Below are 27134 nucleotides of genomic sequence, written 5' to 3'. Positions count from 1 at the left end.
TACGGTCCCGATTATTTAATTTTGCTACTCTTAACCAAGAAATCAAAATACGAAGAAACCGGCGCCACTCGGTCAGGAAATCTTATTGGCTAATTTTATCATCATTAACATCGTTATCGCTTAATCGTTGTTTATGTTTATTAGATTTGGCTATTTCGTTTTTTTTTTTAATTTTATTTTGCTGTGCATTTTGAATTATTTTTGGAGTTTATCAATTCGTATCGTCATTTCTCAATCGACATTTACCAATACCTCCCAGAAAAAAGAAGCACAGGTTATCGAACATACCCAGAAAGCATACAATCTTGCGTCGGAATTTTCCTTTTGTCACGAAGGGGATATTTCCATATCGTGATCTGTCGCACCAACTACAAACGCCAAGGTGCCAAATACATTTTTAAATTGCGAATTAAAAAAAAAAACGTGTAGATGTTTGTTCGGAGGTGACTGAGAGTTATAACTTTTCGAGTTGCCCAATTTCTGTGATTTTTTTCTTCTCGATTATTCTGCCACAGATCACGATACGAAATCTCCTCTCACAAAAACTTTTGAACTAAAAACCTTGTATCGATATAGCTGTTGTTGTAGTTGTAGTTAATTTACGTCGCACTAAAGCTGCATAATGGGCTATGGGCGACAGTCTGGGAAACATCCCCGAGGATGATCCGAAGACAAGCCATCACAATTTTGATCCTCTGCAGAGGGGATGCCACCCCCACTTCGGTAGCCTAACGACCTGCACACGAAGTCGAGCACTTTACAGTAGAACAGTTTAACAAGGACCCATACCGCACCCCCTCGATCCCTACGCAGACTGATCCAAGTTTTCTCCCACCCGCACACTGACCGCAGCCAGTGATACTTGACTTCGGTGATCTTCTGGGAACCGTGTCTTAACGATCAGTCCACTGCGGGACAATAAAGGGAAAATATAGCAATTTCAAACCTTTCATCCTAGAAGGATAACAGATGATTTTTAAAGATTTTTAAGAAATACTGTCACTTTGGTTTTTTTAAAAAAAGCGAATGGTTTACCTTGTTTTAGTATTTTATCATGGTTTTCATGATAAGGTAAACAGAAATATTAAGCGAAAAGCTTTTTCCACGGGAAGCGAAATAATGCAAACACAAACCTTTTCGCAAAAATATTAATAAGCAATAAAAAAAAAAACTTCATTCAAGGAAGAGCAAATAAACGAACACAATACCTAATATTTTTTATAGTTTTCAATGATCCTGCTAAACTACAATACAAAAAACTTCTTTTAAAATTTTTATACAATCACCGATTGGATCTAAAAAGTAAGGAATACATTTCTTGTAGTTGAGCTTTTTATGCGGGATACAGCGCAAAATGCGTCTTTATGAAAATGATCACAGATTTAATAAAAAAAAAGCGTGTTAAAGAAAAATGGAGTGGGTTCAAGTTTTAAACATTTATTTATTTATTTCAAATGGCAGAGGAGAATTGACATGTTAAAAAGCAAAAACACAGGAACAAAACAAGAAAGTAAAAAGTCATTTCCTCAGGAGCGCTCTTGCTTCCCAATATTGTTCGGTAGACGACGACCCGCGGAGGGCCCTGCAGCACAGGATGTGGCTGCCATCCAAAACAACCCCCTCTCATGCACAGAGAACAATAGGGATCAGGTGCCAGCCCTAAACGAAACAAGTGCGCGGCTAGGCAGTCATGTCAGGTATATAGTCGAAACTGAGCCACCGCTTCGCAGCGCGGCCAGTCTGGAATGGTGTTCTGTCGAAGATCTCTCCACACTTTGTTTTTTAGCCTTTCTGACAATTGATGATGGAAATCCTTATTGACTTTTGATCTAATAATCCCTTTTAAAGTTGAGAAGGGGACTGGGCTACTAAGAGCCTGGAGAATTCTCGTGCCTCTCTTTGCCAAAGCATCAGCCCTCTCATTTCGTGCAATATCACAGTGCCCGGGAATCCATTGTAGGGCTACAGTTCTGCCTAAATGGTGGAGTTTACGTATCGCATTCTGACATTTTAGAACGTCGCAATTGGAAGGGCAATGTATAGATTCAATCGAGCAAAGCGCCGCCTTCGAGTCTGAAAGGATAAACACATTTGAAAAAGGCTCAATAAAACAAAAAAACTGTTCGATTGCAATACGGATTGCAACAACTTCCCCGTCAAAAGCAAATCTATTGGCACCCACTGGGGCACCAAGGGAGAAGAGATTACAAAAGATATCAGCTCCAGCATTTGGTTGATCTGGATCGAAAGAGCCATCTGTAAAAACTCTCAACCAGAGTGGTTCCGGGTAACGGATTCCCATTGTCTCCAGCGCAGGAAGGTGGAGAGCAGCAGCAGACGTTTCTCTTTTGACAATGTCCTGTTCAAGAGAAAGCCTGACATTAATTTTTTGGTAGTCATGAGGGCTCACCAGTTCCAGCAGACCTCCTAGTTGGGGCCGATCGATCCCAATCAATTGATCTTTGACGGTCTGAATAAATCAATTTTGAGTTTTTAAACTACGAGGAGTAAAACAAACTAAGGTAAACAACGTTTGAGAACACAAAAAATATTTATAAATGTAGACAGCTGTTTCGGATGCTCAAAGGGCAACCTTCATCAGTGCAACCGAAATAAACATTTCTTTCTGTGAATGAATGAACTAAGGAAAAAGACTATTCCCCTCCCTCCCAGTAGAATAAAGCAGATTGAAAGAAAGAGAGAGAATTTTTCCACGGAATAAAGAGTTATAAAGAGTAGCATATAAAACTAATAATTGCAGAAGCATGCCGTCATACAAGTTTGGGACAGTGAAGTCACGTCCAGAATAACATCTTAGCTGATATCACACCAGCAGAATCAAACATTATTGTCAATGAAAATTTCATGACAAGGTTGATTCACAAACGTTACGGGAAAAAAACACTATATATCTAGGTTTAAGATGATTTTCACCTAAAGAAAAGCTTAATTCAAGGATTTTTTCAAGTTTGAAAAATTTAAGTCAACCTCATTTTAAAGATTTTTTCTGAAGGATGCCAAGGTTTACACGGTTTTTAACTAGTGTGGCGTAACTACCACAGCGAAAATTAAACACCAATTCATTAGTGTATAAGACGTGCTAACTTGATTTAATCTTGATAGATGAAGGTTGGCATTGTCGACAATACATTTTCCCAGATTAGGATAAAGTGGGCAGAATAGAGCAGATTGTCACAGACCTCATTTTAATGTTAGAAGTCTTAGAAGTTTTTGCTGAAGTTTTTTGCTGAATGAAAATAAACCTTTTTTTTGTTATCTGGCTCCTTTTATTCTCTTGGTGGTGATCTGAGTTTTGTGTATTGGTCATGGGCTATAAGTGGCGTAGAGTAGCACTCCCTACCTATGGCAACTCTTGACATGCTTTCACCATAGCGTGTAGAGAGTCATAGGAGAAGAAAGTACGCCAGTTTCTCTCTTGATTTTCAAATGGATTAAAACTTTTCAAGTTAGGAAACTATATGGAATTGAAAACTACATTGAACACAGTTCTAAAAGAAAGTGCTGCAGAAATTTAAAAAAATACTTGTAACAATTAAATATGAAAGAAAAAAATTTAAGAATTATCGTTGCATATTCTTATACAATTGAGAGGAAAAGGGAGAGGATTAGGACATGGAACCAGTCTTCTCCCCAGATGGCGTATTCGAACGTTGCGATCGCTCGAATGGTCCCTAAAATTTGCTACCACACAAGCTATAAACTAGTTCAATATTTCTGTGATTGATGGCCTACGAAAGTTTTATCGCTTTTTAAAAACGGAGTGTCTATTGCACCGATTATCGGCGCAGTAAAATTCATTTTGCTATCTTACCGATCAAATTTTTAACCAATCATAGAGCGTATCTGTCCACGTGACTCTCCGATTTTTTTTTCAAAAATAATTTAGCTCTGTTTATCGTAGTCAAGGCAGCTACAATTGGGTATAATATGAAAAAAACACAACTACTTCGATTTAGTAGGAACAACATATGACGCAATGCTAAACGAATGGAATTTAGTTGTTGTTTATTTAGTTATTGTTATTAGTAGTTGTTGTTATTTGTTTTAGTTGTTGTTGTTTATTTAGTTGTATTTAGTTTCAATAACTTTTCTTTATAATGCAATAAAATCTGGCGAGCAGCTATTTAAACGATCGAACACTTCGTTTGTTTATTTGTGGCTTGAAGCTAGGCTCGCAGAAAATGCCGTTCATGGGTTAAATTTAGTAGGAACAACACAACCTGTGACGTAGCTATATTATACCCAATTTTTGTAGCATCTTGATTTTCTTCATATGAAGAATAACAAATAGCCATTCATGAATTTGAAAAAGAGAAAAGGACGATCTTCTGGAAGAGAGAAGAGAAAACTTTACAAAATGCTTCAAAGAAATTTAAAAAATTTGATAATACACATGGTGGAAGAATTCATTAAAAAAAATGTACAGATAACAGTCGCCAATCCAAGTAAGTAAATTTTGTATTGTTTAATTAATTTTTAAAATGTGTTATTTAAAATGTGTTAATTGGGTATAATATAGCCTACGTCACAGGTTGTGTTGTTCCTACTAAATTTAACCCATGAATGGCATTTCCTGCGAGCCTTACTTCAAGCCACAAATAAACAAACGAAGTGTTCGATCGTTTAAATAGCTGCTCGCCAGATTTTATTGCATTATAAAGAAAAGTTATTGAAACTATATAAACAACAACAACTAAAACAAATAACAACAACTACTAATAACAATAACTAAATAAACAGCAACTAAATTCCATTCGTTTAGTATTGCGTCATATGTTGTTCCTACTAAATCGAAGTAGTTGTGTTTTTTTCATATTATACCCAATTGATTAGCAACATCGTTCCTGATGTCACCATGTCAATAGTCACTATACACCTTGTAAAGAACAATTTAACACTCTTGTTTTATATGTTCTCTGACCTGCTATCTATTATTTTATATTGTGTCTGCAAGCCCTTATAGAGTTTAGTTTATACATTTTTTATACGTAGTTTGTTTAAAAAAAATTTTATTTTCCAGAACCTTTACTCAAAATTGTCCAGCTGCTGTCTCCAGATAAACAATTTTTGCAGATAAAATCAATGAATGAGGATCATGACCATGTCCTCTCCGAATCTTTGTTCCGTTCTTCGCCTAAAGAAAGCCTGATACCTGTTGAGCACCAAGAGAAAGTTCAAAAATATGTGAATCTCCAAGTATCTATATTTCTGTTCCATTTCATATAGGTAAAAATTTTTCCTACATTTACTCTAATTATCTCCATTTTCTATCATAATATTGTTTGTATAGTTAAGAAATTATTTTGTTACTCAGAGTGATTTACACTGACTTACGTGTGAATATTATAATATCTATTTGAACTTATTGTTGTTGCTCAAACTGTTGTTAATGGAGATTTCTGTATCGTGATCTGCGGCAGAGTAATCGCAAAGTCCAGGAAACTTCCGGGCAGTGACCCGCGAGAAACTAAAAGAAATGTCATAGAAAGGGACTGACTCGTAGGGTATAACTTGTAGTTACCCCTAGGCAATTATCTACATATATTTTTTTAAAAAATTTGCAATTTTAAAATCTGTTTGGCACCTTGGCAATTGTAGTTGCTTCGCCAGATCATAATACGAAATATCCCCTGTTTTTTTACCTTGCCATAATGTCAAATGTATTTTAGTTATATATAAGAGCATAGTAAATTTTCATATGCAGTCCTTGCTTTAAATTTTATGTATCCATAAAATATGGTTAGAAGCAAAGACACATAGAAAATTCAAATTCTGAATTTGTTTTTGGTCAAGTAAAATAAGTTTTGAGGCAAATTTAATGTTTGTGTTCTAAAAATAAATTCAATGAAATACTTGTAAGTAAAGCAAGTACATTAACTTTAGTTATGCAAACTGTTATAACAATATAATTTTTTTAATAATTTAATGCATGATCCTTATAATAGTATTATATTAGTTAACAATTTGTTTCCGATTGAGGAAAGATGAGGAATCATCTTTCTTTAAATATCTTTATTCACTTTAAATTATGACATAGTATTTTTTATGATAATGATCTTTTTTTTATAAGTTTTACTGTGTAAATATTTTTATTTAAATAGTATTGTAAAAGCTTAAAAATAGAAATAAATCCAAAAAGTTAATATAAAATGCATATAACAAAATTAAAAGGAGTTTAAATACCGCATCATCACCAACTCACTAATACATATACAGTGATACCTCGGGATACAAGTTTAATTCATTCCCTAACCTTGCTCGTATCTCAAAGCAATTTTGCCCATTGAAATGCCATTAATCCGTTCCGTCCCCAAAAATGCTACCCTCAATTGTTTTTGTTGTGTGTTTTTGAATAAGAAAAATGTATTTATAAATGACAAATACTATATAAAAACATAATAAAAGAGAATGTAAAGCAGAAAAAACTGCTTTTATAAAGTGTGCATGCATATTTGTATTTTGGTTACTTAAATGCAACTTACACACAACTTAAATGCTACTATATGCTTAATTTTAGTCACTGCTTTTCTCTTCACTGGTCTTTGCTTTTTTAGCCAGATTTAAAAACTGTCCAAGGAGGTTTGTTTCTTCCTTTTCAGAATGCTGGAGAAATGAGTTAGGCAAGTCTCATTAAATAGCTCCGATGTACTACCAGTTTCAACTTTTTCAGGGTGTTTCTTTTCCACGAACTGTGAAATTCTCTTCCACATTCCCAAGAATTCTTTTATCTCATTTGTAGAGATAACCTCCCCCACCTCTGGTTCTTCCTCGAATCCAATTTCTTGCAGTACGCCCGAATGCTCACCCATCCCCAGGTCCATGGATTTTCTCAGAGGCACAATCTCCTCCTCCGCTGGCACTTCGAGTTCGAATCCTTCAAAGCTACGGACTTAGCCGACAGCACAATTTTCGGCTATAGACTTCGAGGCTCGGTGGGTGAACGGGAGCATTGTCGAGGCCGAGAAGGGCTTGCAAGGCCATTCCTCGTATCTCAAATAACTCGTATGTAAGGGCATTCGTATCTCAAGGTACCGCTGTATTTGAATCTTTTTTATTGTTAAAGACACAATTTTTAACTCTAACATTATAAAATATAAATGCAACAATAATGTGAAAGGAACAAGTATATTAATCTTGCATTAAAACAATTTCAATTTGGTCAGATTTATTATTTTCCCTTCCTTAGCTTTTCTAACTGCACAATTTAGCAAATGAGATTACAATACACAATTTAGCAATTCTTTCTAAAATTAAAAAAAAATCACTCATTAAATGGCCCAAAAATTAATTCTATTATTTATGACGGGTTCCCATCGTCCTTAAAACTACTTTATTTTTATTTTAGCAATTTTTATCTTCTGCAATGATTTCTTTTATCTAGCTTTTTTTTTTCTTAAAATATTGTATATTTTTAGGTTTAACGACAAAAGTTGTTGGTTTGAAGAGGAAGAAAGGTAATAGGCCCACTCCTTTTACAAGAAAAGCAGTTTTGGAGGGAAAAAAATATGCTTATGAACTGCTTTGTAGATGAAGAGACATTATCGAAGACCATAAATAAAGGCATTTTGAAGAAGAAGCTGCTATAGAATGTGGTATAGAGAAGGTTTCTTCTTGTATGGAATCATGTGTCGAAATTAATGAAGTGAAGCTATTCTTTACTTCTGATGGGTGGCTATTGGTTAAAAATGTGATTTTACAAAATCGAGAATGATGACATGGGAATGTTATTCATGCAAACAAGATTGCGGTATGGTGATACTATTTTGTGCGACTCTTATTCGCAGTGGTATCACTATTCCTGTGTCGGCCCTCTGCAGCCTCCAGAGCAAAAGTATTGTTCAAAATCTAAACTTTTTAGACTTTTTTTTTAGCTTATTTTGATTTTCTTCCTGTGAGATATATTTTGAATAGATATTTGTCATGTGTAAGCCAATTTTGAATAAATATTTGTCATGTGTAAGCCAACTTTATATTTTTTTTAATTCTGAAACAAACTTTATTTCTTAATTAGTAATTTTTATTGCTTTTTCTTTAAAAAAAAATATTTGTTTAACCATTGTCAAATTTCAAGTAAATGTCCACATAAAAACTCATCATTTACCTTTCATTATTAATTTCTGATGGACTTCAATGACATAAATTTTCCCACCAAGTTGTTAAATAATTAAGTTTCTAGGTATAGGTGTTACCTATTTTGAGAGAATAGTACTTTACTTTCAATAAATTTGCATTCAGTATGTTCCTTTTAACTGTAATTTATGTAGTATATGTTTCTTTCAACTTTGTGATTGCTTGCTTCTAATCCTAATTGTATAAATTTATATTTAGTTTTTTAAATCTGCTACATTTTTGTCCAATAAAAGTTTAGTTTCTTCCTGCATTTGTGTTTGATGAAATTTTGATAATATACAAGGTTTTGTATTTATAGAAATGTTCCAAGAATAAATTTTTAAAAAATCTACTCCTTTCTTTCCTACACTTAATCTTTAAATATTGATTATAAAATTCCTATTTATCAACTTCCTCTGTTTTATGAAGATTTTACTTTGAAAATTATCTTTTATATTTGATTCTTAATTTAAATAAGTGGAACTTAAAAAGTTTTAACCTCCACAACATATGTATAATATCAAACATATATAGTACCAAACATGGTATTACTTTGATACAGGCACTGAAAAAATTAAATCGTATTTAATTAATTTTAAATCTTAAATGACAATACAAATAAATCTGAGTTACTTAAGATTCCAGCAGTTTATCTTCACACAATTTTATTTTTTAACTTATTTTTGTGTCTACTCCAGGTTAGTGAAAGGACATTTTATACTATGTCCCAGGTTCAAAAAACAAGTGCTTTAAATTTCTCAAGAAATACTTAAAGGATTATTTTGTAACTTTGAAGATGTTTAGTTTTTTGCGCATCAGACACAGATCTATAGCAATTCAGTTGAAATTTGAGACTTCTACCCGTAAGGCAGAAAAAATTCTAAGTTTATTTACAATAATTCTCTTAAGTGGTAAAGTGACAAATTTAGCTTTCAGTGGTCCAAAAGTAATCGTAACTTGTTTTGTCAATAGGCAGGGCTGATTACGCTCTGGAAAAATCTCGAATTTTTCGCTAACAGTGATCCTAAGATCGAAGGTTCAGACGTTTCAAAGAATCATTGATCACAGAAGTTTCTGGAAATCAAATTTTCAAAGGCGAAACTTAAAAACACAGTTTATTTTATTTGTTTGTAAGGGAGAGCCAGATACTTTATAAGCTTATATTCCTGATAAATATTTATTTTTTATTAGTAAATGGTTATTATAATCATAAACTCAAGAAAAACATACAGTAAAACCTTTTTTTGTGCGTTGGATAGGGACCGCATAAAAGAAATCATACAAGAAAAATTATAAGTTATTACGTATAACAAACAACTTTGTACGATATAGTACCTAAAAAAAAATATGCGGTGCCTAGGGACCGCATAAAAAAAGTTGGACTTAAAAAAAATACATCAATGATTTATGAGAGAATGCTTTCAATTAAATTAGACCTAAAGAAATTTTAAAAATAATTAATTCTTCATTGTCCATGTACATGGAGAAGTTTTCAAATTATGCGTTAAATAGTTTGCTGCTACTCGTCGTAAGCAAAACGCGCATCTTCTGAAATGGTTAACAATAGCTTGAAGATAGGATTTCAATTGATTTGTTTCTTAGTACCATAAAATCGGTGATCAGTTTTATGACGACGGTCGACTGGTCAATTGCTTGTAAACCTCATGAAGTGTAACTTTAAACACCAAATTGTATCTCAAAAATTTCAGAGTGACCCTCGTATGTACGTAACTGACTCTGCCTTATCAAGAGATTGTTTAAAATAAATGAACAGAGCATCGCGAAGTCCAGATATATCGTTGTCAAGGAGAGACCACGTAATCAGAGTTCGTCCACAACATGTATATGTACATTGATAGGAAAAATTAAACTGGCGCTAACGCCGCTAAGATTCATATACCGCATAAAAATAAATCGCACAAAACCAAAATCGCATAAATAAGGACCGCACAGAAACAGGATTTACTGTATTTGTAAATTTTAATTACTTCTGGTCATCATAGGTATGTATAAAATCTTAAATATATTCTAAGTAAACTAAGAAATATTGAAAAAAAAGGAAAAACCTGAAATAGACTAAAATTATGGAAGAAAAAAAACTTAACGCTTTTTTTTTTTTTTTTTGCATCCTGACTGAATTAGGAAGTAATATGACCCTTCATCCATTAGTTACATATGTAGTTTTAGTTTAACACAAAAGAGAAATTCTTGGAAATTGATCATGATCCGATCTAACTGTACAAACAAGTACGCTTTTAAAACATTGCCCCTGTCCCTGAAACTGATATGCCTTCAACCATCAAGATTAGAAGCAAAGCTATTTTAAACTGAAAATATTTTGCCATAGTAAAAACGAATTGACTATCCTTTAATGGCAGAAAGGGATGTTTGTCCTGAAATGTATCGTAACATACATTCCAATCGTTTTTCAGCCTGGAATGTACAATGCGCAACAAAAGGAAAAAAACAACGAACTGGACCACCCTGAATAACTTTTGATTTGATGATAAGATGTCTAGGACTTGCAAGTCTGTACTAAAATTAGCACATTTGAGGTCACCATGGTGACCTCAAATGTGCTAATTTTAGTACAGACGATATTTTAAGTTCCAAAATTAAATAGAAATCGCACTTTCTTCCAATAAGCATACCATTTTTGACGGATTTGGATTTCTAGACCCCAAAATATACGGGTAGCAGCAGTCCATGAAATATGGCGGTCAAGAAAGTGCTCCAAAGGTTGGACCTCTTAATGTTAATTTTACTTTACGCATTGTGTTACATCAAAATTTTTTAAGCGAATCGAAGAAAATTTTCACACACTTATAAAATTCATTTATCCAAAAATAATTTTTAGTAAACTTTCATTATTTTTTATTATTTTATTCAATTTTGGTAAAAAAAACTTTTGAAAAGTTATCAAGTTTTTTTGCATCAGTTTTTAAATAATATAATTTTACATGGCAAAATACAAAATTTGAGCGAAATCAGTCGAATAGTCTCTTAGAAATTGAATTTCAAAAGGGCTAGATATTTAAAGTTCGATCTCTCAGGAACTATTCGATCGATTTCGCTCAAATTTTGTCTTGTAAAATTATAATTTTTAAAATGGGTGCAAAGAATTGTATACCTACTTTTAAAAAGTTTTTCAACCATTATTGAATAAAATAATGAAAGTTCACTAAAAATTAATTTTTTGCATAGAATTATCTAATTTGCTTTAAAAGTTCTCGAGATGTAGCGAAATACACAAAATAGTAAGATTTATTACATTAACTTCTCCTGGCTATAAATTGTTGCCGCTTCCACCTATATTTAGGGGGTTCGTAAATCTGTCTGTAGCCTTCCAAAAATGGTATACGTTTATTCAGAGAAAGTACTTTTTTTTTTTGTCTGACTTCTTCGTAACTTAAAATATCGTCGACTCTTATTAATTAGCATATTTGTGGTCACCCATCTCTTGAACCATTAAGATTGAGCCCTAAGCGTGAAGGTCTCTGATCATTAGATCAAAAGTTATTTAGAGTGCCCTTAAGGATAAATTGAGGTATTTTTCAAAGGTAAAAATGAAATTAATATTTAAATATGTCATTAGGTTGAAGAGGGTTCAAATGAATATCTCAAAATTTACCTCAAATATACCTCCAGAGGTATATGTAACAACCTGAGGTGTTTCATCTTACATTTGAGGAGAGGTAGATATTTACTACTTTAAGGTGTTTCTTTTTCAACCTTAGGTTATTACTTATCAACCTGAAATATAATTCTTTACACCTAGCTATGGAACTATTTGTTCAACAACCTTAGGTGCTTCATTTTAACACTTCAAGTTATTCTGGAGCTGCCTAAAGTGTATTTTTTGACAATTGTAAAGGTAATATTTCATTAACGTGAAGTGTTCGCTGCTCTACTCATTACAGATATATCGAGCCTAAAATAGCTATTTTTAACGCAAGTAAGTAAGAATGTTGGGCCCAAGCATTATAAATGTGAATGCACACTTTAAATATTGCCAATGATTTCCCCATCATTTTAAATTTAAAAACATTAATCTGAAGACAAAATGTTGAGTGTAGATATAGATTCCTAAAACACGGTTTCAAAGTATCTGTCTTTGGATGGAGCTCCCACTCTGCATTTTTGCATTATAAAACCAAGTGAGAGGTTTTCTTGGACGATGGGTTGGATTTTGTCATTGGAATCCGTCATTCACTAAGAATTTTGGAATTAAATGACTAAGCAAAATTAATTACTTTTGATAGTTAAATAAGACAAAAATTAAATTTTTTTGCCATTAAATCCTCGTTATTGGATACATAATTTATTGAAAAAAGCTATTTAATCTTCATTTAATTTATAAGTCAACCACCGAAAATAAATTACATAAAATATATTTGATCAATATGAAGTTAATAACATTAATAATTTATAAGGCAAAATGTTTTCTCTCGCAGTCCCAACAATTCTCTACAAAAATAAATAACTATTAATATTAATATATTATGTTCAAATGCTAGATGTATTATAAAAAGCTGTATCGCAAAACATATTTTCATATATTTTAATGGTATACCATTAATTCCTCTGTCACTTTATGTAGTGTATTATTATTATTATAAAAACAGTTGAATTTAAACTATAATTATGAAATATTATTATCAAAAAATATTTTTCAACCAGACAATTAAGTTTAATATAATTTATTTAAATAACCGTAATAGCTATCGCCCCTAAAACTGTCTCAAAAAATTTATAAATTAAAAGAAAAATAATAATTTCGAAAATTTTGGTACCCTTTGAAATAAATGATAAATAAAAAATAGATATACTTCACCAGAAAAAAAAGTAGGAAAAGACACCTTTATTTGTACTTTAGTAAAAACTTTATTTAAATTATTAATTAAAATATAAATTAGTCGAAAGAAACAATTAATATATTTAAATAAATCCAATATAATGTTAATAAATAATTTAGTTTTTAAAAATTCTATGAAAAATTTTATACGCTTTAAGGAAAAAAGAAATAATGTTCTTTTATTTTTAAATTTTTTGTTGTTGGTGAAACAATGACAACCCATCAAACAATGACAACCCATTACCAATTTCACATACACAGGTAGAAAAGCATAACTTATAGCTATTGTACCGATGAATTAGTTTCTGTAAAGTGGCGCTGTTGTCAACGTCGGCGCGATAGCTCTGAGGCTATCTTACCGATAGTCGGTGTAATAGACACTGCCTTTTAAAAATAAATACAACCGAAACTTTGAAAACAAGGACTATTTAGACCCTGATAAAGCCACTGTCTGCAAGCAATTCTAAATAAAATATGTCCACAATAATTCCAAAAGTAACAACTTTATCTAATCGCGTTATAAGAATTTTAGGATGCAACCCGAGTCCCATGACTTTACAAGGAACTAATACTTATGTAATTGGCATTGGTGCAAAGTGTGTATTAAATATGTGTACCAGATATTCTGTTTAATATCGAGATTTATCTGTGAAAAACAAGGGCAGAATTGCGGCGACATTGTCACAGAGTTCTTGCAGAAAGATATTTCTTTAGGAAATTAAAAAATTTTGGTTTGCTTTAAATATTCCAATATATTTCAAACAGTATGAAAAATTCGAATCGTGCATTTGAGTATTTACTTATTAAGGCAATTATTCTATCTATTTTTTGGCTATTATTAGATACTATTGATTTTCTTCGTAGTTTTTAAATCCGATATTAATCTCGAAACGAAACACGCATTTAAGTAATCCCTTTTTAGAAACCCCTTAACCGTTTTTTTTTCTGCAATTATTACTATGGATTTTATGATATTTAATTCATTGGGATGTTTAATTACAAAATACGATGAAGAAGTGAATTAGTGTATTTTTATCCCAACAAAATGCAAGAATATCACCTAAAATATTAGAATAAAAAAGTATTGCATGTTTTATTAAAAATAATTATCCTATAATTTTATTTTGTAAACCCAGTATTTTTGTTATTTTAAATGAGTAACATAGATGTTTGTTATTATTGAAAGTATCTTGCAAAAAGATATTAGTACTAGAGAGTTTTGTCACAGATAGCCCGAAAAAATTCTGCCACAGGGTAAAGATAAGATTTAGGTAAGATTTGATTAATATAGGTATAGGTAAAGGTAAGGTATAGGTAAGATTTAATTAAATTGGAGATGTGAGGAGAAAAAAACAAAGGCTGCAAATATTTAGAAATGAAATCAAGATCTTTCTTATAACATTAATAAAGCAACCTTCACAAAAAAAACTAATAGAACTACATAAAAACAATAATTTAACAATTCTTCTCTGTTTTTCTAACCTAACGAAATGTTTGAACCAGTTCATTAAAAATCGCATTGGAAACTAGGGTCACATTTTTTCTTCTTAGCTTTGTTTTAAATGTCTCATGTTTTATACTCAATATCTTTTCTACATTATTTTAAGCCACATTTCTTACTTGCCAACTTTTCAGTTTAAATTGCTAGTAGTTCATTTCACTTGTTTAATCTTTTGAGATTCCCAGAAATAATTATCCTAAGTGGACATAACATAAACAAGAAAGATGGTCATCATGAACTATATTGGTTCCACAGTATTTTCTATATACAGGCAGAGCTCATTCTAGGCAGGGTAAACAGGGCGCAGCACCCTACTGCCCTTTTAGTCAAAAGAATCCACCTTGTTGTCCCTGAAGTAAATTAGTGTCCTGATGTATTAAGACTCCATACCCTTTTTGCTCTTTCTTTCCTCAACTCTTTATTTTTTCCCCAAACTCTACAGTGGATTTCTCAAACTTTTATTTTTAACTCTTTTTATTTAGTTTGTCATTGCTGTCAATACAAAGATTTATATGAGAAAGGAAAAATAGCCAACAAACCCCCTTGTTGCACTTGTCTTTGAAAGTTTGCAGTTACTTTCACTATCATTAAATCATAATTATTATTAATCATATTAATTATTAAATCATAACTATCTATAGACACTTAAAAACATACATTTATTATTTTATTAATATATACATGCATTTTAAATAAATTACCAAGCTAATTAGCTTGATACATATGTTAATTTATTAATGAAAATTAGTAATTAATATGATTGCTTTGCTACTTTTAGTAAAGTAAAAAAAATTTTCTTTTACTAATAGACAATGTTTTTTAATAAAACGTGTAAAGCCCCTGGAAAGAAATTATTGCCTTTTTAGAATAATAATGCCCTTTTTTTAAACTTTTGCACCCTGCCCTTTTTTTTGCCTAGACTGAGCTCTGATACAGGAGTACAACTGGGGAGGACAATCTTACTTTTCATAAATTGTATTTTAAAAAAATTAAGAGCAAAAACATTGCATCATATATTTTTTTAAAAATGCAAAAAGAGTAATTTTTTTTTTCTATAAATAGTGATTGATTATCATGCAAACACAAATAATTTGAATACTTTATCAGAACTTAAAAAGTGAACCAAAATCTATTATTTCTGCGTGAGAATGTAGTTTTTAAGTACTCAACTACTGTCACTAAATATGCTTGACCTAAATTTATTATTTAAGGATATTTTGTTATTTAAGGATTGCAAATGGTTAGCATCTCATTTTTTTTAACAAAAATTATGCATATTTTAAAAATGCTTTATTTTATGTGCATTGAATTTTTTGGATAATAAAAATATATTTGTTAAAATGATTGCATACCTTAAAAATGCTTTATTTTATGTATATGAAGTGTTCGATTTTAAACAGTATGACATGTTGTAGGAGCAGAAAACATTTTCGTGCCCTGCTTGCTTTTACCATCGTAGCATTTTTAAAAAGTGCTCAAGGGAGCTTATTTTTGTTCTTTATTTAAAAGCCCTTAATGGTGCTTTCTTCATTGGGTGTTTTTACAAAGTGTTCAATTTTCCTTTTTTAAAAATTAGATTTCTTCTTAACCATGTTGATTTTTGCCAAGAATTATGCATAAGCGTGCTTTTCACATTGTTCTATCCAACGTTTTCACGATTCATTCGAGTATAATGCATTACGGTGTACCGTTGGTCAGTAGCGTATGTAAGCGCTAATCATTTTACATATTTGATGAAATACTTGTGTGTCCGCATGTGCGTCTACTGAGCTGAATTCTGTGAGATTCTTGCACTCTGGTTTGCAACTCTGCTGCATTCTGCAAGATATTATCAAATTCAGGCTTCATTTTCTACCCTTTGGAATCAAAACCTCTCAATCTCTTTATGGTGGCTATCAATCAATATATAATCACTAATATAATCAAGAAAAGAGTTCTTTGTCAGAAACTAGTTATTTTATCATGATCATGTAAAGTCTTAGAAAATTATTTTTGCACTTTGTTAATGTATATAGTACTTAAATATTTCTTGAGTGCTTAAAAAGTACTTAAAATTAAGCACTAAATCCTTTTAAGTACTAATAGGTTCTTATTTTTTGTTGAAAGATTTGGCTATGCATCCTGTGTTAAGACAGTCCTGAGCATAAATTTTGATGCTTAATTTGCAGGATTGTTTTTTAAAATGTGTGTCTGTGTAATTTGATGTTTAGATATTTTATTTTTCAGGCGAATATTGCTAGATAGTGGAAATCCTAGTGTTCCTGAATATATTGATTTACTCAAAAATGTTCTATTAAACCAAAATTGTTCACTGAGTAATATTGTAGTGAGCCACTGGCATTTGGATCACATTGGTGGCGTACCAGATATATTGGAAAAAATACCAGGTAAATTAATTTGCAATATCTTTCTTCTTTAATTTGCTTTTTCTTCCATTGCATTTTCTTCTCTTCAATTTCTTTTTAAGTGTTTCTGATTTATTTATTTTTGATAAGTAAGCAATCATGACTAATACAATTTGTCTAAAGTAAAAACTCCCAAAGCCATTCATTTGGTCCCGCTGCAGTGGCTATGGTAACGAGGTATAACTATTCAAAGTAGGGGTGTGGGGTCACTGTTTAGGGCAGGTTTTAAATCGGGTCAGGGAGAGAAAGGGAATGTTTTTCTGCGTTGTTAGCCCTTGAGTGAAGTGAAGCTACCCTCCTTGAAATGCACTATTCTTGTTTCCATAGCAGCAGACAGGCTCAGACTTTGTGGCAGGGGAGTTCTTACCATAGGCAAAAAAATTTGCACAATAAGCAGGGCTTTTTTTTCATTTCCAAAAGCCAGAGTTGCAGATAGACCTCTACACCACAAAAGAGGGCACATAAGAAGATAAAGAAAAGAAAGGAAAGACGTAACAAGCATTGAGAGAAAAACTCTATGAATTCAATAAGTTCCCTGCTCATCAGTAACGGTCCCACAAAGAGTTGTCCTTTAGTGCCACTGCGATGAAACCTTTTTTTTTTTTTGTGGCCCACAAACTAAAATATATTAGTTGTCGTATTTTTGCGAACAATTTTCATAAAAAAATCCATATGAGTTTAAAATACTTTTCTTTCGTTTAAAAAAACCTATTTTCTTTTTTGCTGTGAAATTTAACATGCATTTTGTATTTTTGCGAACAATTTACATAAAAAATCCATATGGGTTTAAAATACTTTTCTTTCGTTTAAAAAAACCTATTTTTTTCGTTGCTGTGAAATTTAACATACCAACGGTGCAACAAAATTTGTTTCTCAGATTTTGCATTCAAAAAAATATTTATTCAAATACAAAAATAATCTTACATTTTGCTCTTTTTTACGTCGCTTTTTTGTATTTTGTGGACGTAATTTAGCATGTGCTTATCAAAAATTTTCTTGAAGAAATTCTCCCATTTTTTTGTATTTTGTGGACGTAATTTAGCATGTGCTTATCAAAAATTTTCTTGAAGAAATTCTCCCATTTTACTTTTTAAAACTACTCCTTTTCTACAGAATTATTTACAATTGTAAATTTTAAAACATATAAAAGAGGGAACGAATATCATGTCTTATTTAAATTCCTTGAATTGAATGTCGCACGAGCGGAAATGGAAAAAAGATCTAATTTCATATGCTCGAGAATTTTTTTTGTTTTGTTTTGTTGCTATAATTCCTAATAAATAATTTTTTTTTTAATTTATCACAGAATGAAATTTAAAAGAAAAAACAAATCTTTTCATTAAGTTTGTGATTGAGGGAAGATTCAAAATGATACGTAAAAGCATTATTTGTAATGCTTGTTATTTTGTATTTTAATATTGAAGGAACTTTGATAAAAATCTGACAGTAATATTTTTGATAAAGTTGTGGCCCACCGTTTAACTGGTGTTTTTAATTGCAGCCCTAAGCCACATGTAAGTTGAAAAACCCTAACCTAAAAAAATGTTTAAAAAAAGTTCCTAATGCAGAAAACAAAAGACTTACCATCAGCATCCTGATAATAATAATGAATGCCCCGGTAATAATGAAATGATTTCCGTCTGGCTGTTTTCATGCGCAACGATTAGCTAAGATTTCCTTTTAAAACTCTTTAATCTTGTTCATTATATATTTCTCATTTATTATTTTATTCTTTATTTTATGTTTTTGTAAAATGGCAGCATTTTTCTGAGTAAAATGAGAATTTATGGCATGCTTTGTGATAGTTTTGTGACCAATACAATGAATACAGCTCTATTTCAGTACCATGCCACAAAGATTATCGTCTGACGTGATAAATAATTTAAACAGAGCCCTGATGTCTTAGAGGATAGAACGTTTGCCTTCCAATAAGTATTGTTGATATGTGTGGGAAGTATAATAAATATATAAGCATTATTAAATCTACTCTCATTATTAAACTTGAAAAAAAAAAACATAAATTAAATGTTTGTTTTTCATGTCAAAATCAGAGTTCATTCCTTTGCATGAATTCTGATTTTTACAAGAAGATTTGTTTTATTTGCTGTTTTTAAGTATAAATAAAAAGTAATTGGATCACCGTTTATGCTTTTCCATGAGCATAATTAATTACACCAAAGAATTAAATTTATCAAAATTCTATTGAGGCAGGAAATAATGCTTCAATTGTAATTATATTTCTTTAACGCTTTGCGATTGCATGTCTACTCTCTGTCACCAAAGCTTTTTTGCCATTCCAGTCATATGTCTGCTCTCAGCCACCACAGCTTAATGGCGAACTACATATATTGCGGCACTGTGAAGATGTAAAGATTGTTCTGTATTGTTCAAACAGAAAAATTAAAAAAACGCCATACTAATTATTTTTGCGAGACATGTTCTTGAAAACCAGGGCTTCCTGTTGAAGACTGCTTTGAAGGATAACACACAATGGAGAAATATAAAATATAATTTTTATCTAAAGTTAAGACATATTATTGTGTTACATAATCTGAAATTTAAAAAAGAATCAATACATTTTATTTTTCCTTCATAATCTTGCATACTATGTATTACTATTGGTTCATCGGAAATTAATTCCCACCAGCATGCAAGGTTAGCAAGCTTAAATGTTAAACAAAGTACAATTTATTTACAAAATTATCACCATTCAAAATCAAATATTACATTGTTTGCACTCAGCAGCAATCTATAACAAAAGACAAATTTTGATGCAGTTTCTAAACCTAAACAATTTCTTAATATGCTATGCACGAACAAGAAATTTAAGAAGATTCTCTCAAGTCCAGCAGAACTAGCAGGCATGAAGGAACAAGCAAGATTTGTGAAACTTTCATCTATTGCATATTTTTTAAAACTGGACCACCCTGTAGCAGCTTTGGTAGTTGTCAAAATTTGACTGGAAAAATAAGTTTCAGGAAATGGGGCCGATTTGTTTTGCAAAGCTGTGACATAAAGTACAAAATCTGAGTTAATATTGGCGAGTAAAATTCTAGCACTTTCTTCTTGAGCACATGATAATTTCAATCCCAAATACTTTGGATGCAGCATATAAACTAGCAAATGATAATCAGTAACTGCTTGTTTAAATCTGTATGTCACTTCTTTTTCATAAACAGCCATAAGATTCTCTTCCTTTGTTAGATTAATCCAAACAATGAATTAAAAAATTTGTTACAGTTGCATGGAGTTACATTTTTCAGTTTACTTAAACAAAATGTCATTAAGCAATTCAATTACTAGAACTAATATAGGCGTTTTTTTAATTTTCTGCCAGTTTTTGCATGCTTTTGCCTGTTATAACCAGTTTCTGCCACTGGTACGGCAAAAAGCCCACTCTGCCATTATGACCCCCGTGTATGACACTTAATACGACCACAAAGGGTTAAACCTTTGGTTAAAAGCTGCAATACTTTTGGAGAGCCATGAATAGATTATGTTTTAAACTACCAAAGAAACAAAAAAATATGTATAAAGTGAACTCTCGCTACTACGATAACTCCCTCTATTACAATAATGTGTCGTGGTCCCAACAAACTTGCATATCAATCAATGTTATCCACCTTTTAATATTGTGATATTCTCTGAAGCAATAAACCAATGTAAAACTATTTTTACCCGTTCAAATTTCAACCTTATTTTCCCCATTTGCTATTGGATTTCAAATAATGTAAAAAATCTTATTTTATCATATTTTGCCTTTTTTCCGTTTTTCCTAACAATTGAAGTCTCACTGCTGATTATGTAATCCTAAAAGAAAACAAAAAATTTTTTAAATTCTAATTAGATAAAACTTCTTTTTAAAAAAACTCGCTTAAAAGCAGCAGAAATTTCAAAAAAGGATAAATGTAGCAATAAAGGAAACAAATAAAATAAAAATATGACCCCCGAAGCCAACGTCTTCAGGGGGTACCGGCCCCGGAGCCATAAAACAAAACCTTTTCTATTGAGGGAGAAGCAAATGCCTAAAGTAACTCCGTCAGTACCCCGAAGGTTTAGTATAGAAGTCCGGGAAAAAACATGAAATACAAAGAACCAATTTAGAAAAGAAACTCAAACAAAATCATCAGAAAATAAAAACTCACTTTAACCAGGTCAAACAGCGATTTCATAAGCAAACCGAATGACTTTAGTTTTAAGTGTTTCCTTTTCATTCGGTTTGCTTATGAAATCACTGTTTCACGTAGATAAAGTGAGTTCACCACATACAATTCATATTATAATTAAAAGCATACTTTTTTGGAATTAAAGAGTTTTTAATTAATAAATGTCCTCAATCCTTTTTTATTTTACATTACTGTGGCGCTTTTCTGCAGCATTGTTTTACCATTTTTATAGGGATAACTGGAAGGCTGGTGTCACCTCTTGTTGTTTCATATATTCAACATGGTTGGCATGGTTTAAACCATGGTTTTTTGCCAACACTGATATTCAATAGCACTCTGTATGATTATATATATGTTGATTTTCATCATCTTAGCTAGATTCATTTTTGTTAGTAACGATCATTTCATGGGATCAAGTTGTAGGATTTCGTTTTACTGAGTGTTTGGAAAATAAAATTGTGATTTTTTTTAATTGGCGCTAGTTTAAAAATAAATAAATAAACTGGAACGAAAAATTCCTCGAAATACTCAATAGCTCGGTTTTAGCAGAAACTCGGATAATCGGGATTCTACTGTTATTGTTTTAACATTTTTGTATATTATACCTTAGTGATGTGCAGCAAGTTCAATTTTTATTTATTTACTTTTAAAAATAAATTTTGAAAAGACATCTTTCCAAAAAAATATTTGAATTTACTTGCACATGGCTAGTGGAAAAGTAACATATTTTAATATGGTGTATAAATTCCTTAGGTTGTAAGGTTTCAAAGTTTCCAAGGTCAGATGGCAAACAAGAACCTGTCCTCAATATTGATTATACTTACTTGAACGAAGGGGACATCATATCGACTGAAGGAGCAACACTTCGGTAAATTTTGTTCTGTCGTTAAACAGCCAACCCAATTTGTGGGTTTACGACTACTAATGTTCAACTCCATAGACTTGTCATTTTGAACCCAATCCTGAAGACAAGGGATCTCCTGAATCAAGTATTTTGAGAAATTTGCCTTCGTGGAAGACTTTTTGAGGGAATTAACCTGTATTTGCGTGACATAGAAAGAGAAACCACGAAAACCTCTCATGGTTAGCCTTACCTCTAAGAGGACTTTAACCTGCAATCCGTCTACCACTGAGGATATTTTATGTCAGCCCTGGTCGGTGCAAGCCGAGTGCGAAATTCGTATCAAGCAACCATCTCTGGGTTTCGAACAAATTACTAAAATTCATCATTCACGTCGATAATACTGTTATTACCGTAGTTGAACAGCCGATCCAATTTTTGGGTTCACGACTACTAATATTGAACTACATAACCTTGTAAGTTTGTACCCAATCTAGAAGGCAAGGGATCTCCTGGATCAAATATCAGGAGAAATTTTGTCTTCGTTGAAGAGTTTTTTGATGAAACTAACCCGTATTTGCGTTACATTGAGAGGAAGGCCACAAAAACATCCTACGGTTAGCCTAACGGCAACGGGACTCTAACCCACTACCAATGTGGATATTTTACGTCAACATTGTGGTAAGTGCAAGCCAGATGTGGAGTTCTTATCAGACAGCTATCGCTGGGATTCGAACCTGACCCACCTCATTGGAAGGCGAACGCTCTATCCCACGAGAGATTTTGTTATAATTATTTATTGTTTTTTTTCTTCAAATCTAATTGAACTGATAATGAATGCTTTATCAAAAGGAGTAGCGAAAGGGATATGTGTATGCAAATTATTATATATTTCAAAATAGACTAATAAATAAAATAAAGAGGCTAAAAGTGGTGTGAAATTTTTAAATTTTGATGATTTTCCATTGGCTATATATAAAATAATTAACTAGTAATAAACATTTATTAAAAATACTGAGTTAGTTTTATGTTTATTTAAATACAAGTGTTTTTAGAAGTTATTAAATGCATAAGTAGTGTAAATCAATAATGAAAAGAAACTTGTTCTGTCCACTGAAACTTATAATAATTTTTTTCTTCATAAATATATTCTTATTTAAACTAATTTACTCTTCACTGGAGATTTAACTGATAAATTGCTTTCCTGTCTTTGAAATGTTCTGCTTGAATAAAAAATAACCACGATTTTATGTACTCGTAAAAATTAAATAGCAATTTTAAATGAGGTAAAATAATTTAGCTATTTTATTGTTTTGAAATTATATTAATTATCATTAATACATTTTCTGAGATGACTTGGATCAAAAATATAAGAAGGTGAATAAAAAATCTGATTTGAATTAAATCTGATTTTTTTTAATTTTAAATAATGGTTTTTCCCAATTGCGCGATGTCTACTTGATAGTTCCACCTGGTTTTTGTCTCTTTAACTAATATAAAAGCAATTTCACAGCCACTTCAGCCAATCTGTTCATAGAATTCACCTATTTTACATAAAGATGGAACTTCTTGTGTGCTTCATGTTTTAATAACTTAAGAGTTCCACTGCAAAAGATAAATGAAACAGAGGGAGGATCCATCACTGGGTGATATGTCGCTGTTGCAGAGTATTGACCAGTGGCTTAAAAATATATATATAAAATATTATTAATTGGTTAGAGCCGCAATGGCTCAGGGGATAGAGGGTTCACCTTCCAATAAGTTAAACCAGGTTCAAATCCCAGAGATGGCTGGTCAATAGGAATCCAACTTGCACCAACCACAGTGCTGACGTGAAATATCCTCAGTGATATCAGAATAAATTATTTTAGCAGAATGGTAGCAGAATAAATTATTTTAGCGGAATGGTAGGAATTATTATTTATACTACATTTTTTATTAAAAATAATCTCATACCAAAAAAAAAAAAAAAAACAGTTCCTTCAATTATTCTAAACAATGCCATTAAATATTATAATAGAAATCTTTCTTCTATTGGTCCATTTTAAAATAATCATAATCTAGCACTAATGCACGTGTACCTAAAAGGAAAAGTCATAATTTACCACAGTGCATTAAATAATTTCTATTTGAAATATTTTGTGTGCATGCTCTCTGAGTAATATATAATTCTATATCAAAGATGCTCAAGACGATAAATAAAATGTAAGTAATTTTGAAATGAAGTTTATTTAAGTTCAATTGAAATCTAAATTATAATGCTGTTAAAAATTGAACTTATTTAATTATGACTGAAAAGTTTAGCCCTTTACATTTAAAGGGTAACTTAAAAGAATATGACCACTCTAAATTAAAAGTTAAGTCTCCATTTATTTTAAAAAGCATTACTCATAAGAAATTACTTATTAATTTAAAATTTAAGAGGTCATTATTACGTAATATATAGGTCCCTATTATGTTTTATTTTGGGTCAGAGTCCCCTTGCCATCTGGCTGACTGTGGGAGGTTTTCCTCTCCATGTAATGCAAATGTGGGTTAGTTCCATTAAAAAGTCCTCCACGAAGGCAAATTTCTCCCAATGCTTGATCCAGGAGTTCCCTGATCTTCTGAATTGGGTTCTAAATTACAAGGATACGTAGTTGAACATTAGTAGTTGTAACCCCGAAAATTGGATGGGCTGTTTAACAATGGCTATGAAAAAATAAAAAATATTAATCTGTTAGTACAGAGAGTGGCCACAGAAATTAAGTCTTTAACCAGCAGTAGTAAATATATGATCTCAATAATTCAAATACAGATATTAAGTTTAAATACCAATTGAACTATTAATTTCCATATCATTATTTTTATACTCATAATATAATCTTAAGCCTTTGCACTTATAATTTAAAGCCTTTGCACTTATAAATAGCAATTGAACTATTAATTTCCACATTAATTGTTGTTACACTCATATTATAATCTTAAGTGTTTGCACTTGTAATTAAAAGAATAACCGATCTAATGATAATTTACCATTTGTTAAACAACTCTTCAGCTTAGCATCTGTAAAAAATATACAAAAAAGAAAAAAATTCAGATGCAAAGGCAATATTTTAGTACCTGAGCTCTGACTGTAATAATTTAATTACTATTCCATGTCATTAATAAAACATTGGAAGTTAGATTTTGAAAATTTGTGGAAAACAATAATGAGTAGTATTCCTCATTAATGTATATTAATATGTACCCGAAGCTGGTCGTATAGCAAATAAAATATACAAAATATTTAGAAAAATTCTAGGACCCATTACATATTTCACATAATATCTTACTGCAAGTAGCACTTATTTTTTTTATTCATATATTTATTTTTTCAAACACCAATACTGTTGATATTTTCTTTCAAACTTTCTCTGTTTTATTACAAATTAAGAATTGCTCATAATCTTAAAGCACGCTTATTGTTTTACAATAAAGATTATGCGAGAAATTATAGAATGTTTCTAACAAACACGTAAAACCGAACTAAGAAAAGGAGAAAATCCTAAAAGTAAAGAAATCCATCCATACTCCTTATAGGAATGCCTTCAAGAACAGAAACTTTTGGAGCCTTGAAGGCTCAAGGCCATCCAATGGTTCGATTCCAGAATCGATATTAATGCTGTATTTACATTGATTGAGATGTTAAATTACAATTGACAGGGTGATATCTGCACCTGGACATACAGATGATCATCTTGTGCTTTACTTAGAAGAAGAAAATAGCCTCTTTAGCGGGGATTGCATTCTGGGTGAAGGAACTGCTGTAAGTATTCCTTGCTGCCTTTAACAGGGTGCATTGCGTTTTTAAAAAGTGCTTTTATTGAAGCTTTCTTTATTGGGTGTTTCTAAAATGTCCTTATTGTTATCTGTTCCAAAATAAGATATTTTATAGACATGTCGGTTTTTGCCACGGAATTTACAAAAAGCGTTGTTTTCAATTATTCCATTCAGTGTTTTCACAATTTATTCAACCACAATAATAATATAATTAAGATTGATATGTATATATATATTTGTAAATACATATGAACTTTCAGTAATAGCAATAAAACATTTTTATGAGTGCGCATATCCTAATTATATTTGGCGAGATTTTTGTATTGTGATTTATGGCAGAATGGTCACCAAGTCTTGGCAACTTCTGGGCAGCGGTCACGAGAAATTAAAAAAAAAAAAACATGACAGGACGAGACCAACTGGAAAGGTATACTTCGTAACCACCCCTGGGCAAATATCTAAATTTTTCTGTTATTAAATTTACAAGTTTAAAATCTATTTGGCACCTTGGCGATTATAGTTGGCATGACAGATTATGACATGGAAATATTCCGAGATATTTTTTTAAAAGATGAAAGATTTTAAAAATATTTTTTGAGTGCTTGAAAAGTGCTTAAGAGGTGCTTGTTTTTTTGTTCAAAAATTTGGCTACTCACCCTCTTTTAAGAAATCCTCTCATAACTGGTCATTATTAGGTTGACACAAGTTTAATTCTGTTATTTATTGATTTTGATTTAATTGAACCAAAATCAAGTGAATTAAAATGGATTTTTATTAGGGGGTTCCGCTCAGGGGCCAGGGTTCATATGCACCTGGAAAAAATTTAAATGTTGTAGTAATATTAAAATATTTTTTTATGATACCAGTTTTTAATTTTTTCCTGGTCTGTATGAATCCTGTCTTTTTTTGCTTCAATTATTCTCTTGGCCAATTCGAATAAAAGAAATTTTTTGATTTGGTTCTAAACCCCAATGAGGTACAAATGTTTTGTTAATGCTAAAATATTTTTTAAATAATTAAACCAATATAAACCAGAATGGTTAATACCAAACATTTAACCGCTTCCCTGGTTAACCCAAGTTAACTCGGGTATGTATATATTGCAAACATTTATCATTAGCAAATATTAGCACAAGTAAACTGGGGCATAGCAGAATTCGTCAATATGTATAGTTTTATCACGTTTTTATTCGACCAGAAGCAAAACAAAAAAATAATAATAACCTACTGTGATGGGAAGTTTTCCAATTTTTGTTTGTTTTCTATTTGTGGCTCTGCAGACTTGTTTTGTACAATTGTATATACGATGGTTGATAAATTTACATAGAAAAAAGAGTAAAAAAAAATGATGTTCACGAGCGAAAGTGAAAGTAATGCAGATGATTTTTCTGATTATGAAGATGTAAACATACACAAAGACTAATATTTAACTTTT

The 27134-nt window shown here is 31.3% G+C and overlaps 3 protein-coding genes across 4 annotated transcripts in view; 2 read left to right on the top strand and 1 right to left on the bottom strand.

Moving 5' to 3' along the window:
* Positions 1-1693: 1693 nt before the first annotated feature.
* LOC147802077 (uncharacterized) lies at positions 1694-2302 on the bottom strand. Its single transcript, XM_087153703.1, has one exon. The coding sequence runs from the start codon at positions 2300-2302 to the stop codon at positions 1694-1696; it is 609 nt and encodes a 202-aa protein (XP_087009829.1).
* A 1416-nt stretch (positions 2303-3718) lies between these two features.
* The window catches only part of LOC107453578 (endoribonuclease LACTB2), a 30151-nt gene continuing 6735 nt past the window's right edge, over positions 3719-27134 (top strand). Inside the window, exons 1-5 of the mRNA XM_087153876.1 lie at positions 3719-3765; positions 13363-13581; positions 16713-16873; positions 21811-21925; positions 25583-25685. Of these exons, the coding sequence (XP_087010002.1) occupies positions 13460-13581; positions 16713-16873; positions 21811-21925; positions 25583-25685 (501 nt within the window). The 5' untranslated portion in view covers positions 3719-3765; positions 13363-13459. The remainder of the gene's footprint in view (positions 3766-13362; positions 13582-16712; positions 16874-21810; positions 21926-25582; positions 25686-27134) is intronic.
* LOC147802076 (uncharacterized) lies at positions 4219-8401 on the top strand. Of its 2 annotated transcripts, none has more exons than XM_087153877.1 (3): positions 4219-4466; positions 5042-5247; positions 7437-8401. In XM_087153877.1, exons 1-2 carry the CDS (start codon positions 4319-4321, stop codon positions 5245-5247), a joined length of 354 nt encoding a protein of 117 aa, XP_087010003.1. In that variant the 5' UTR covers positions 4219-4318; the 3' UTR covers positions 7437-8401. The 2 variants fall into 2 exon arrangements, with proteins under 2 accessions (XP_087010003.1, XP_087010004.1); XM_087153878.1 differs by lacking the exon at positions 7437-8401 and adding an exon at positions 6621-6738.

The sequence above is a fragment of the Parasteatoda tepidariorum genome, chromosome 10, assembly GCF_982258835.1.
Source record: "Parasteatoda tepidariorum strain Cologne lab strain chromosome 10, Ptep-v5.0, whole genome shotgun sequence".
Lineage (NCBI taxonomy): Eukaryota > Metazoa > Arthropoda > Arachnida > Araneae > Theridiidae > Parasteatoda > Parasteatoda tepidariorum.
The sequence above is the reverse complement of the archived record's forward strand: the minus strand, read 5'-3'. Positions and strand labels throughout refer to the sequence as shown.

What these genes read in the sequence shown, in the direction of transcription:
- LOC147802077 (XM_087153703.1), bottom strand. Translation starts at nt 2,302, where the DNA reads ATGGGAATCCGTTACCCGGAACCACTCTGGTTGAGAGTTTTTACAGAT.
- LOC147802076 (XM_087153877.1), top strand. Translation starts at nt 4,319, where the DNA reads ATGAATTTGAAAAAGAGAAAAGGACGATCTTCTGGAAGAGAGAAGAGA. An exon ending in GATAACAGTCGCCAATCCAA is followed by an intron (nt 4,467 to 5,041) that starts GTAAGTAAATTT and finishes TTTATTTTCCAG; the next exon opens with AACCTTTACTCAAAATTGTC.